The 12,910-nt window shown below is 36.2% G+C and overlaps 1 protein-coding gene across 2 annotated transcripts in view; it reads right to left on the reverse strand.

Annotated features, from left to right (window-relative positions):
- The window catches only part of LCLAT1 (lysocardiolipin acyltransferase 1), a 193,699-nt gene that overhangs the window by 104,312 nt on the left and 76,477 nt on the right, over positions 1-12,910 (reverse strand). For both annotated transcript variants that reach the window (XM_041754983.1, XM_041754982.1), the window contains exon 3: positions 9,615-9,813. In XM_041754983.1, coding sequence (XP_041610917.1) covers positions 9,615-9,813 — 199 coding nt within the window. The remainder of the gene's footprint in view (positions 1-9,614; positions 9,814-12,910) is intronic.

Here is a 12,910-nt window from a genome sequence, read left to right on the forward strand (position 1 = left end):
TGTATTGTTACAAATTTCCCTGTTAAACCCACTTTTGCTACATCCTAAAGGTTTTTGGACTATTGTGTCTTCCTTTTCATTTGTCTCTGTATTTTTTTTCCTCTTTGATTGTTCAGTTGATCCATTCATTATATGAAAGCTTCCAAATATTTTATTGTGGTTAATTTCTAGGTTTATAGTGTTGTGGTCAGAAAAGACGCATGATATGACTTCAGTCTTTTTTATTTTTGTTGAGACTTGTTTTCTGGCCTAATAGGTGATTTGTTCTGGAAAAATGTTCCATGTGCACTTGAAAAGAATGTGTATTCCACTGTTTTAAGAATGGAATGTTCTGAATATATCTGCTAAATCATCTGGTCCAAGGTATCATTCAAAGCCACTGTTTCCTTCTTGATTTCATGTTTTGATTATCTGTCCATTGATTTAAGTGGGGTTTTAAAGTCTTCTACTATTATTGTATTACTACCAGTTAGTTCTTTTATGTTTGTTATTAACTCTTTTATGTTGGGTGCTCCCATGTTGGATGCACAGTTACAATTGTTTTATCTTCTTGTCAGATTATCCTCTTTATGATTATTATAGTCTTTGTTTCTTGTTACAGACTTTTTTTAAAGTCTCTTCTGTCTGTTATTAGTGTTGCTACCCCAACTTTCTTTTCATGACCACTTGCATGACAAATACTTCCCTATCCCCTTACTTTCAATCTGTATGAGTCTTTAGGTCTGAAATGAGTTTCTAATAGGCAGCATATAAATGGGTCTTGTTTTTTTAATCAGTCCATCACCCTGTGTCTTTTGGAACAATAGGTCCTTTTACATTCAAAAATTATTAATAGGGATGTTTTATTATTCTGTTCCTTATTTTGTGGTTATTTTTATAGTTCTTCTCTGGTCCTTTCTTCCTTTACTCTCTTCTCTCATAAGTTGCTTTCTTTGGTAATATACTTGGATTCCTTTTTCTTTAGTTTTTTGCATATCTATTACTGGCTTTTTATTTGTGATTACCACTAGGTTTGTAGATAACATCATCTGCATATAGAAGTCAATGTTAAATTAATGGTCCCTTACATTTGAGCCTATTCTTTACTTCTCTCCTCCCTAACATTTTAAGTATATGGTTTCATACTTCCTTTTTATTTTGTGAATCACTGACTGAATTTTCTCAGGTATACTTATTCTTACTGCTTTTGTGCTTCTATTACTCTTATTTATGGTCTTTATTTTCCATTCAAAGAGTCCCCTTAACATTTCTTGTGATGAGTTCCATTAACTTTTGTTTGTCTGGAAAACTCTATCTCTCCTTGTATTCTGAATGATAGCCTGGCTGGACAGAGTATTTTCAACTGCAGATTTTCTTCCATTCAGCACTATGAATATATCAGGCCACTTTTTTCTACACTGCAAAGTTTCTGCTGAAAAATCTGATAGCTTTGGGGTTTCCCTTGTATGTAACCGTTTGCTTTTTTCTTCTGCTTTAAAAATTCTTCATCTCTGCTTTTTGCCATTTTAATTACTATGTGTTTTGCTATCGATTTCCTTGGATTGATTCTGTTGGAGGATCTCTGTACCTCCTGGATCTGAATTTGCTTCCTACCTCAAATTGGGTAAGTTTTAGCTATTAAATTTCTTCAAATAAACTTTCTGCCCCATTTTTCTCTTCTTCTGAGATCCTTACAATGCAAATGTTACAACACTTGATGGAGTCACTGAGTTCTTTAGGTCTATCCTCTATTTGCATAAGTGTTTTTCTGCTCGCCTGCTCATCTTGATTACTTTCCATTACTGTCTCCCCCAGGTCATAGATTCATTCTTGTTTCCTCTAGCCTGCTATTTATTCCATCTAGTGTGTTTTTAATTTCATTTATTGTGTTTTTCATCTCTGATTCATTCTTTTTTATCTCTTTGTTAATGGTCTCAATGATGTCCTCCATTCTTCTCAAGTCCAGTATCTTCAGGACTATTACTTTAAATTCTCTATCAGGCATATTACTTATCTCCATTTCACTTAGGTCTCTTGCTGTGGTTTTGTACTGTCCTTTCACTTGGGACATATGCCTCATTTTTACCTCTCTGTGTCTATGTGTTAGGAGAGTCAACTTATGTCTCCTGCTCTTAAAAGTGGTGGCCCTATGAAGAAGAGGCCCTGCAGTGCCCTACAGTACAGTGTCCCTTGTTTACGGGAAGCTGGTGGCTCATGGGTGGTTCCTGTGTGTGTGTGTGTGTGTGTGTGCGCCCTGCTGTTTTGGCCGAGCTGCTTTTTCCTTTGGTTCAGTTATCTGTGGTGGTTCTCTGCCTGTTTGGTCCTATTAGTGTTAGTGGGTCAGTCTGAGGCCACCTTCGGCTTGAGGTGAGTCAAGACTAGGTGTTTGTCAGACATGCAGAGAGCACTAAACTGCAGGGTGCTATCCCTATGTTGTCCCCTGAAAAGCTTTTGTTGGTAGGCCAAGGGCCTACAGTCAGAACAACTGTCAGCCCCCAGCTCACTGCTGGGACTGCAATCTGAGTGGTGTTAGGGAGGGCAGGAGTCACTTTGGAGTGGTGTTCCTGTTTCAACTGCTTGCACATTGCCAGGCTTATGGCCCTGGTTTGAAAGGGTTCCAGGCAAGAGTGCATTGGATGGGGCAGATTTGCTATGTGCTGCAGGCAGAACATGCAGTTTTAATAAGGTTACACACCCGTCTTCCATGAGAGGGAACCCACTGCTGCTGTACCCACAAGTTGCCGGTACCAAGGCCTCACAAATTGCAGGAGCAGAAGATAAAGTATGGGCAAGGTTTGTGCTAGTCTTCTGGGGGAGGGAACCAGCAGTTGACCTGGGACTAATGCAAACCTGACTAGAAGAGGTGGATCCACAAAGAAAATCTGTAGCTAAGCAAGTTTGGTAGTAAATTTCTGCACTGCAGGTGGTCATGTGTTCATGCTGGGGGACAGGAAAGGAAATGACTCCTGCCCACTCCTTTATATCTGGAGGAGTCTTCCAGTGATCTCTGTCCCTCTGGTATCCTATCTGAGAATAGTAAATAATTCTCCATTCCATATGCCCACAGCATTTTTCAAACTGCTGCTTCTACACTGTATCTCTTCAGGCTGTTTGTTTGTTATGCTATAAAGATATATCTTTAAAAGCATGGACTCCATTTTCTCTCTCCTCCCTGCTCTCCAAGTGTTGACCCACTGATTTTTTTTTTTTTTAATATTCCAGGCTTTAAGTCCTGCTGGTGTTAAGAACTTACAAAAGGAGGCTCCTTTGGTTTTCAAAGCCAAATGTTACAGGGATTCGTCTTCCGTGGAGGGCTTTCCAGTTTGAGAGTCTGTTTCTCTCCCCTCTCTGTGCCCACAGGTCCCTCTCTCTCTCAGACAGTCCTGTGGTTTCCCTCTCCACTGTAACTCCACCTTTCCTGCCCTCTTCTCTACATTAGTTATGGAGTTTGTTCTGTCAGTCTTTGGGCTATTTTCTGGGTTATTTACCTCGAGGTGAGTGTTACCTAGCTGTATCAGTGGGATGAAGTGAGCTTAGGGTCCTCCTACTCCCCCATACTCCCAGCAACCTCCTATTTCACATCGTCTTTATCCATTCATTCACTGATGTGGATGGTTAGGTTTTTTGAATATCTTGGCTATTGTAAATAATACTTCAGTGAACATGGAGGTGCATATATCTTTTCAATTTAATGTTTTATTTCCCTTCAGATAAACACCCAAAAGTAGAGTTACTGGATCATATGTAGTTTCTTTAATTTTTTGAGTACTATCCATATGGCTTTCCATAGTGGCTGAACCAATTTAAATTTCCACCAACTATGCACAGAGGTTCCCTTTCTTCCACATCCTTACCAACACTACAGCTCATCTTTTTGACAGTAGCTTATTCTAACTTATGTATAATGATGTATCATTATGGTTTTGATTTACATTTCCCTGATGATTAGTGATGTTGAGTACCTTTTCAAAATATATCTTACTCAGATCCTCTGCCCATTTTTAAAATAAGATTTGCTGGAGGTTTTTTGGTGCATATTTTTTCTTTTTACTTTACTATTGAGTTATAGGAGTTCTTTACATATTTTGTATACTAATCCACTGTCAGATACACAATTTGCAAATATTTTCTCCCATTTGGTAGATTGCCTTTTCATTCTTTCATGGCTTCCTTCATCTATACAGAAAATTTTTAGTTTAATGTTGTCTCTCTTTTTTTTTTTTTTGCTTTGTCAAATCCATAAAATCATCATCAAGACCAATGTTCAGGAGCTTATCACCTATGTTTTCTTCTAGAAGTTTTATGATTTCAGCTCTTAAATTCAACTTTAATCTACTTTGAGTTAATTCTTGTGTATGTTGTAAGACAGTAGTCCATTTCATTCTTTTGCATATGGCTGTCCAGTTTTCCCAACACTATTCTTCAGTAATGTGTACTGTATATTCCAGGTTCCACTGTCATATATTAATTGACTATATTTGCATAGATTTAGTTCTAGGTTCTCCATTCTGTTCCACTTATCTGTGTCTGTTTTTATGCTAATACTGCTCTGGTAACTATAGACTTTTAACACACTTTGAAATAAGGAAGTGTGATGCCAACAGGTTCTTTCTCATGATTTTGCTTTGGCTTTTGGGGTCTTTTTTTGGCACCATACAAATTTTCGGGTTGGTTATTTCTATGAAAGATACCATGGAAATTTAAGAGATTGCATTGAATCTGTACATTGCTTTGGGTAGTAATCATTCCAATCCACAAACACCAAATATCTTTCCATTTGTATCTTTTCAATTTCTTTCATCAGTTTTCAGTGTACAGGTTATCTCACCGCCTTAAATGTATTCCAAAGTGTTTTATCCTCTTTAATACAGTTATAAATGGGAATGTTTTCTTAATACCTCTGATATTTGTATATTGATTTTGTATCCTACAACTTTACTAAATTCAAGGTTTTCTACATATAATATCACGTAATCAGCAAATAGTGACAGTTTTCTTCTTCCTTTAATTTGGATGCCATCCATGCATCCACCCACCCTGCATTTCCAATAGTATGCTAAATAAAGGTGGTAAAGTAGGCATTCTTATTCCTGATTTTAGAGGAAAAGCCTCAAACTTCCAGCATTTAGTATGATATTAGCTATGGGCTTGTCATATACGGCCTTTATGAATTGAAGTACATTCCCTCAGTACCCACTTTGTTGAGAATTTTTATCATAAATGGATTTTGAATGCTGTCAAATGCTTTTTTGGCATCTACTGAGATAATATGATGATATGTATCCCTCATTTTGTTAATGTGGTAATATCACATTGATTGATTTGCAGATAGTGTACCATCCTTGCATCCCCCAGAATAAAATCTACTTTATCATGGTGTATGAGTTAAATTTGTTCAGATTTTTTATTTCTTCATGATTCAGTCTTGCTAGGTTTTACACTTTTAGGAATTTATCTATTTCTTCTAGGTTGTCCAAATTGTTGGTATACAACTGTTCATAGCAGTCTCTTACGACCCTTTGTATTTCTATAGTATCAGTTTTTACATCTCTTCTTTCATTTCTAATTCTATTTGTGATCTCTCTTTCTTGGGTGATTCTAGCCAAAGATTTGTCCATTTTGCTTACATTTTCCAAAAATTTGATTATGTTTACAAATTGTCTTTTTACTGTTTTATTTATTTGCACCTGGTCCTTGTTATTTCCTTCCTGTATTAATTTTGAGCTTCATTTGTTCTTCTTCTAATTCCTTGAGGTGCAAAGTTAGGTTATTTGACAGCTTTCTTATTTCTTGATGTAGGCATTTATCACTATGAACTTCCCTTTCAGAACTGCTATTGCCACATCCCAAAAGTACTTATTTTTTGGTGTGTTGTATTCCCATTTGCCTCAAGGTATTTTTTTTTAATCTTTTGATTTCTTCTTTAAAAAATATACTACTGAGCAACCACTTTGTCAATCTCCACATAATTGAGTTTTCCAGTTTTCTTTTTGTAATGGCTTTTAGTTTCCTATTATTGTGACCAGAAAGATGCTTCATGATTTCAATCTTCTTAAATTTACTGAGAGGAACATGAAGCAAGAGACTCTCAACTACAGAGAACAAACTCATGGTTACCAGAGGGGATGTGGGGGAGAGGGGGGATGGGTGAAATAGGTGACAGGGATTAAGGAGTGCACCTTTTGTGAGGAGCACTGGGTGATGAGTGGAAGTGCTGAATCATTAAATAACACATCTGAAACTAATATTATACTGCATTGACTACCTGGCATTTAAATAAAAACTAAAAAAATAAAAATAAAAAAAATAAAAAATAAATAAATAAAAACTAAAAAAAAAAAAAAAAGTGTTTTGTGGCCTTACAGATGACATATCCTACAGAATGTTTCCATGTGTTGCTTAAAAAAATGTGTATTCTGTTGAATTTGGATGAAATGTTCCATACATGTCTGTAAAGTCCATTTGGGCTAACATGTCATTTAAAGCCAATGTTTTCTTATTGATTTTCTGTCTGGATGATCTATTCATTGAAAAAAGTGAGTTTTGAAGTCATGCACTATTTTTGTACTACTATCGTCTTATTCAGTGACCCCTTTATCATTACATCATGACCTTTTCTCTTAGTCTTTATCTACCTTTCTCTAGGTACATCTTTTCTATCCCTTCACTTTCAGTCTCTGTGTGTTCTTCTGAGGTGAGTTTCTTATAGGCAGCATATTAGATAGTTCTTGTCGGCCACTGTGTCTTCTAATTGGAGAATTTAGTTCATTCACATTTAAAGTAGGTACTGATAAGTACACACTTATTACCCATCTTGTTCATTGTTTTCTGGCTATTTTATAGTTCCTTTGTTTCCCTCTTCTCTTGTTCTCTTCCTTTATGATTTGAGATTTTCTCTCCTGGTATGCTCAAATTCCTTTCTCTCGTTTATGTCATCTACTATAAGGTTTTGCTTTAGACTTACCATGAGACTTACATAAGACTACTTACATTTGTAACAGTCCATTTTAAGCTAATAAAAACTCAAGTTGGGACACATTCTAAAGCTCTACATTTTTACTCCTCCCCTATTTGCTATACATGACCCACACATGCTTATCATGTTCATTTTTTGCTTATATAGGTTTTTAATTTAACATAAGCTCTTAAATGAAATGTGGACCAGCAAAGCCTATTAAAGCAGTATATAGGACATTAAAAAAGAGAACTTAACGGCTCCTAGTTCCTGCCTAAACATGTTAACTCTAAAGTTAACTTCACAATAGAAGATAGGTATTAGTTTGACTCAAACCTAAATATAGAATACTTATCTGGAGAATGCAGATTTAAATATACTATGTACTATATTAAATGGAAATAAAACTTTAGCATTATGTGATAATGCAGCCACTTTTCTTCCATGTAAAATTCATCATTCCATCACATACATATGTAAAATTTTTATTTTGCCAGAAACTTCTAACCTAATTTGCTTTCTTGAAAACCACACAGCCCAGTCACTATATAATCAAGATGAAGTTATTCAAATGAAGATAGTGAGAACCTGTGGAAGAAAGCCATCCAACGAGGAGCCAGGGAGGGAGGGAGGCCTGTTTTGTTTTGTTTTGTTTTGTTTTGTTTTATGTACCAGTCTGGAGTGGAGATTTGTCTGACTAAACTGGGAAGCAGAAGGAAAGGAGTATGTGTTGTTTCAAATACCATAGGTTCTCATTGTTCTTAACAAATCTTGGTAAACAGTAAGTGTTTATTCATTGCATGTCCCTGGGACCATCTCCAGAGACTTTAAATGACTTATTGTAGAATTTTCACCATTTCACTGGGCAGTCGGTCTGCTATCATCCTGAAGTGCCCCTCATGCTATCCTTTATACCCAAAATGTTTTCTTGGGTTATATTTTTTATTATCTTCTTTAGGGGCTCTAATTATATGTGTCAGACCTCCTTTGATTATCTTCCATTTCAACTACTTTCTGACAATTTTTTCCCTCATTTCATTTTATTTTTCTGTACATTCCTCGTAGGATTTTGCCTTTCTGTCCTATTTTTTTTCCCTTGACTTCAATCAATTCTCATTTTTCTTGTTTTCTTGATGATAACTGTTCTTTGTATTTCTCAAAGTGGGTTTTCTCCCCCCATACTCCCAAATGTTTGATGGCACGTCAATTCAGTTGAGTGTTGTGTTACAGTGCAGGTTTTGTATTTTTCAGGTATGTTCTCAAAATATTTCTTTTATAGATATAAAATTATTTTGGCAGTTCATTTTTTGTGGCTTTATTGGCGGAGGGGCAAAAAATGGCTATTATTTTGCTACTCTTTCTATTCCTGCAGGATTTTTCATTTCCTTGTTTTCCTCACTGCCACATCTCCATGAGGAACTAATTCCTCTCTTTGTATCTGATTCTCCCTCAGAAGCAATGCTTTTCTGAGATTGCCTCTTCAGGTCCCACTGTCTTTCTAATCATTTCCGTACATCATGTGCTGTGAACCCTAACGTCCTGACCTATGTTCAATATTCTGGCATTTAGTATTAGACTTTGTCTTGTTGAGGATGCTTAGTTGTCCATGCCCCTCTACTTTTAAGCCTTACCTCCCGAGTCTTAGCATGCATAGACTTGCAACAGTGGCAGGTCAAAAGGAATCTTTTAGAATTTATTTCTCTAGTTAAGGTATTCTTTGTCTTCCAGTCATTCTGAAGAGATGAGTGATACCTATTTTTATTTCCTGATTGTTTATTTGATCACTTTTTTTTAAGTCTGAGAAAAATCAGCCTGCTGCCATTGTCCTCAAAAACGCTTTGGAAGAAGACTTTTAATTTTTCTTCATTGTTGCTAGAATTGTCAATTACATTTTTTGTATGTAATTTCCTGATTTCACATAAATTTTCAAACTCATTTGCATAAGTTTTTAATATTCTCTTGCTATATTTTATATAGAATCAGGAACAATAAACAGATATTATCATTCTTGCTACTTGGTAGCATGCACTTTCTCTTTTCTTTCTTGATCAGTCCTTTTAGGGATGCAGCAGTTTTGGAAATACTGATATGATCTTTGACATTTCTCTCAAGAACTGAGGTCAGTGCTCTCTCCTAGAATCTCTGAAGATAGTGACAGCCTTCACCAATAATATAGTGGGTGTGACACTATATGAATTCTGAGGTGAGGTCATAAAATGCCTTGCAGTTTCATGCTGGTTTTATAGGGATGTTTACTCTAAAGGAAGTTAGCTGCCATGTAAGAAATCGACTGTCTTGAGAGTACAAACCTCTGGGATGCCTGAGTGGCTCAGTGGTTGAGCATCTGCCTTTGGCACAGGGCATGATCCTGGAGTCCCGGGATCGAGTCCCACATTGGACTCCCTGAGGGGAGCCTGCTTCTCCCTCTGCCTATGTCTTTGTCTCTCTTTCTCTGTGTCTCTCATGAATAACTAAATAAAATCTTTTTTAAAAAGTTACTGAACTATTAATTCATATCCTTCATTCTCTCAACATTAAATATTTTTAAAAAGATGTTAATCTGTTGTGATACATGGTTTTACACTAGTGAGAAAAAAATGGGAATGACTTTAATACTTAAGTAGCATTTAACAAGTTATTAAAGGAATGAACAATGTAAAATAATTTGTGAATAACGTACCAAACCCAGGAACACTTTTGAGGCTGGCTTTAAGGCAAATTTTCTCCAATCTGAGGTAGCTATATCTCATCAGACAATTCCACAGGAACATCCAGTCCATTCTTGTCCGATGATTCATGATGATGACACTTCTTTCCCCAGGAACAAACGCATCACCTGTTATAATCACTTTTACACCAAACATGGTCTCCAGCAGTGCCTAAGGAATAAGCAATATAGACATGTAACAATTTAAAGTTATGATTTCCCATAGGTAAATTTTATCACATCGTGTAAATAAATGATATCTAGTAAGTCAAAGGCACAGTATTTCTCAAGATTATTGAGTCTATATAAAATTAGAAAAAAGAAATTAGTCTGGAAGAATGAGAATACAAAGGTATTGTTTCTATTTTTCATTTTATTCATTTAGGTTTCTCACGGTTTCCTAATAAATGCTAACTTTCACCGAAATCTTCACGATATATTATTAACTTAAAAAGAAAAAGGTATAAAAGACATGCAAGAAGATTCCACTGTATAATTTTTTAAGGCTGTAGATATAGAAGATGATTACTTTCTAGAAAGGTTAGTCAGAAATTTAACACGGAGTATAGGGCTAAGGGGACAAAGTCAAATTTTCATTTTATACCTTTCTGTATTATCATCTTTTTAAACACATACATCTATCTGTTTAACAATACATAAAGAATAAAATAATTATATGTTTATAAAGTTCTATAGCCCTAGCACCTACAACAGTGCCTGGCGCCTAGAAGATAAATAATTGCGAATTGGTTTAATTAACTTTTCTGATAACAGGCATATAATATATATGAAATATTTAGAATAAAGTATATTACAGACTGTAGTTTTGTGAAGAAAAAACAGAAAATAAGAAAACTTGATTATTGATTTCAATCCCTTATTTAAATTTTCAAATAATTTATATGTAGCAAATTTACTAGTTAAAATATAACTTCACTATTTATTAATGGAGAGAAAACTGGTCTGAGGCAGTGAAAAGATAAGAAAGTCAAAACTTCATGGGACGCCTGGGTGGCTCAGCAGTTTAGTGCCTGCCTTCGGCCCAGGTAATGATCCTGGAGTCCCGGGATCGAGTCTGGCATCGGGCTCCCTGCATGGTGCCTGCTTCTCCCTCTGCTTGTGTCTCTCTGCCTCTCTCCCTCTGGGTCTCTCATGAATAAATAAATAAAATCTTTAAAAAAAAAAATAAAACCTCTGGTAACACCATGAAAACCTTTATAGAAGTATACAGCAGGGATCCCTGGGTGGCGTAGCGGTTTGGCGCCTGCCTTTGGCCCAGGGCGCGATCCTGGAGACCCGGGATCGAATCCGGCGTCAGGCTCCCGGTGCATGGAGCCTGCTTCTCCCTCTGCCTGTGTCTCTGCCTCTCTCTCTCTCTGTGTGACTATCATAAATAAATAAAAATTAAAAAAAAAAGAAGTATATAGCAGATACACAGTAATACCAATATATAATGGAATATGAACCAACAATTAAAGTGAATAAGCTACATGTATCTTCAACACAGATGGCATACAAGCATAATGCTGAGAGAAGCAAAACAAAGAGTGTCATATGTAAAAGTTTTTAAAACAGTAACTAAGATATTTTAGGAGTAAAATTATAAAGAACAGCAAGGAATGACCATCTTACAGGTCAGATTAGTGGCTACTGCTATCAAAGAGGAGATGGTTATGACATGCAAGCAAGGTAGCTTGCTGGAGGACTGATAATACTCTAGTTCTTGACCTGGTTGATACTTTCACTTTAATAGACCATTTTAAAGTGTGCATTTATGTTCTACTAACTTTGGATATGTTTGTTACGTTTCACAAAAACTTTTTTTTTTTAAAGAATATGACACAAATGAACAAAAAGGACTTCAAAATAAACACAGGACCAAGAAAAAAAACAGGTTAAAGGGAAGATTAGTTAAGGAAAAGTTAGAAATGTTTTATGTCCAAAGAATTATGGAATCATAGTGTTAACATCTTAACAGAATAAAACAGATAGCCCACAGATCCCATTAAGTGACTTTCCCAGAGCTGAGATTCACTTTAGGACATGGATGTTTAACCTACTGTCAAGTCCTAGAAGGATAACCTTCAAGGGGTAAATAAACACAGGACCCTCTTGAAAAAGTATACAGAGGTACTTTGTTAAATGTCTGTAGTTTTCATCAGATTTTCAAAGAGTCCATAACCACTCAAATAATTATAACTTCCATTCCAAAGTCTTGGGAAGCCAAGCCTCTACGTAAAGACTTCATGATGGAGAAGATCATGGCAGAGTCCTCCAGGCTTGGACCCGCAGCAGGAAATGTCTAAGTATAAAGTGCCATCAACTCCCAAAATGAATCACTGAATTACATACCTCAGCCCAGAGGACATGTGTGAAGTCACCATCTATGGCTTATTAATTTGGATCAGCTCCACTGTGCTTTCCAAATGATACTTTACAGTTTTTACAAAGAATTGAAATGCAAGATGCCCTTCCCTTAACTCAAAGAAAGATGAAGTTGACTGCTAATTGTGTGTTGTACCACAGAAAAGAGTTAAAAATCTTAAAGCCTATAAATCCCAAACTCAACCCTCACCTTTTATTTTTATTTTTTTTTATTTTATTTATTTATTTATGATAGTCACAGAGAGAGAGAGAGAGAGGCAGAGACACAGGCAGAGGGAGAAGCAGGCTCCATGCACCGGGAGCCCGATGTGGGATTCGATCCCGGGTCTCCAGGATCGCGCCCTGGGCCAAAGGCAGGCGCTAAACCGCTGCGCCACCCAGGGATCCCAACCCTCACCTTTTAAATGCAATTTCTAGTACATGTATCCTGTGGATCCCAAATGTCAAAATAAATCCAGACTGTTTGTCCAGGAGCATATCATATGGCATTCTCTCCCTTGCCATCCAACACTCCATCAGAATGTGCCTGAAAGTTATATATAACCTTTGGACAGCCTAGATCTCAAACTCACATTAATCATTTGTAACATCAGACAAGACCTATCTAAGTCAACGTTATTTACATCTCCTGTGAAGGTAGACTACAAATATTTACTACAGAGAGATAAGGTTGTAAGGTCTCTAAAGAGCTACAGAATTCAAATTTTAAAACGTATAGAAAAATGTGAGAATAGTATCCTGCTTTTTCTAGTCTAGAATAGAGACTAGTATAGAAGAAAAACTAATCTTATAAAATTTAATAAATGCTTTACAGAAGCATTTCTGAGAATCTTTTATAGACCACTAATTACTATCTCTTAAGTGTTCCACTGTGTCTGAAAACA

This window comes from Vulpes lagopus, chromosome 5 (genome assembly GCF_018345385.1).
Source record: "Vulpes lagopus strain Blue_001 chromosome 5, ASM1834538v1, whole genome shotgun sequence".
Taxonomy (NCBI): Eukaryota; Metazoa; Chordata; class Mammalia; order Carnivora; family Canidae; genus Vulpes; species Vulpes lagopus.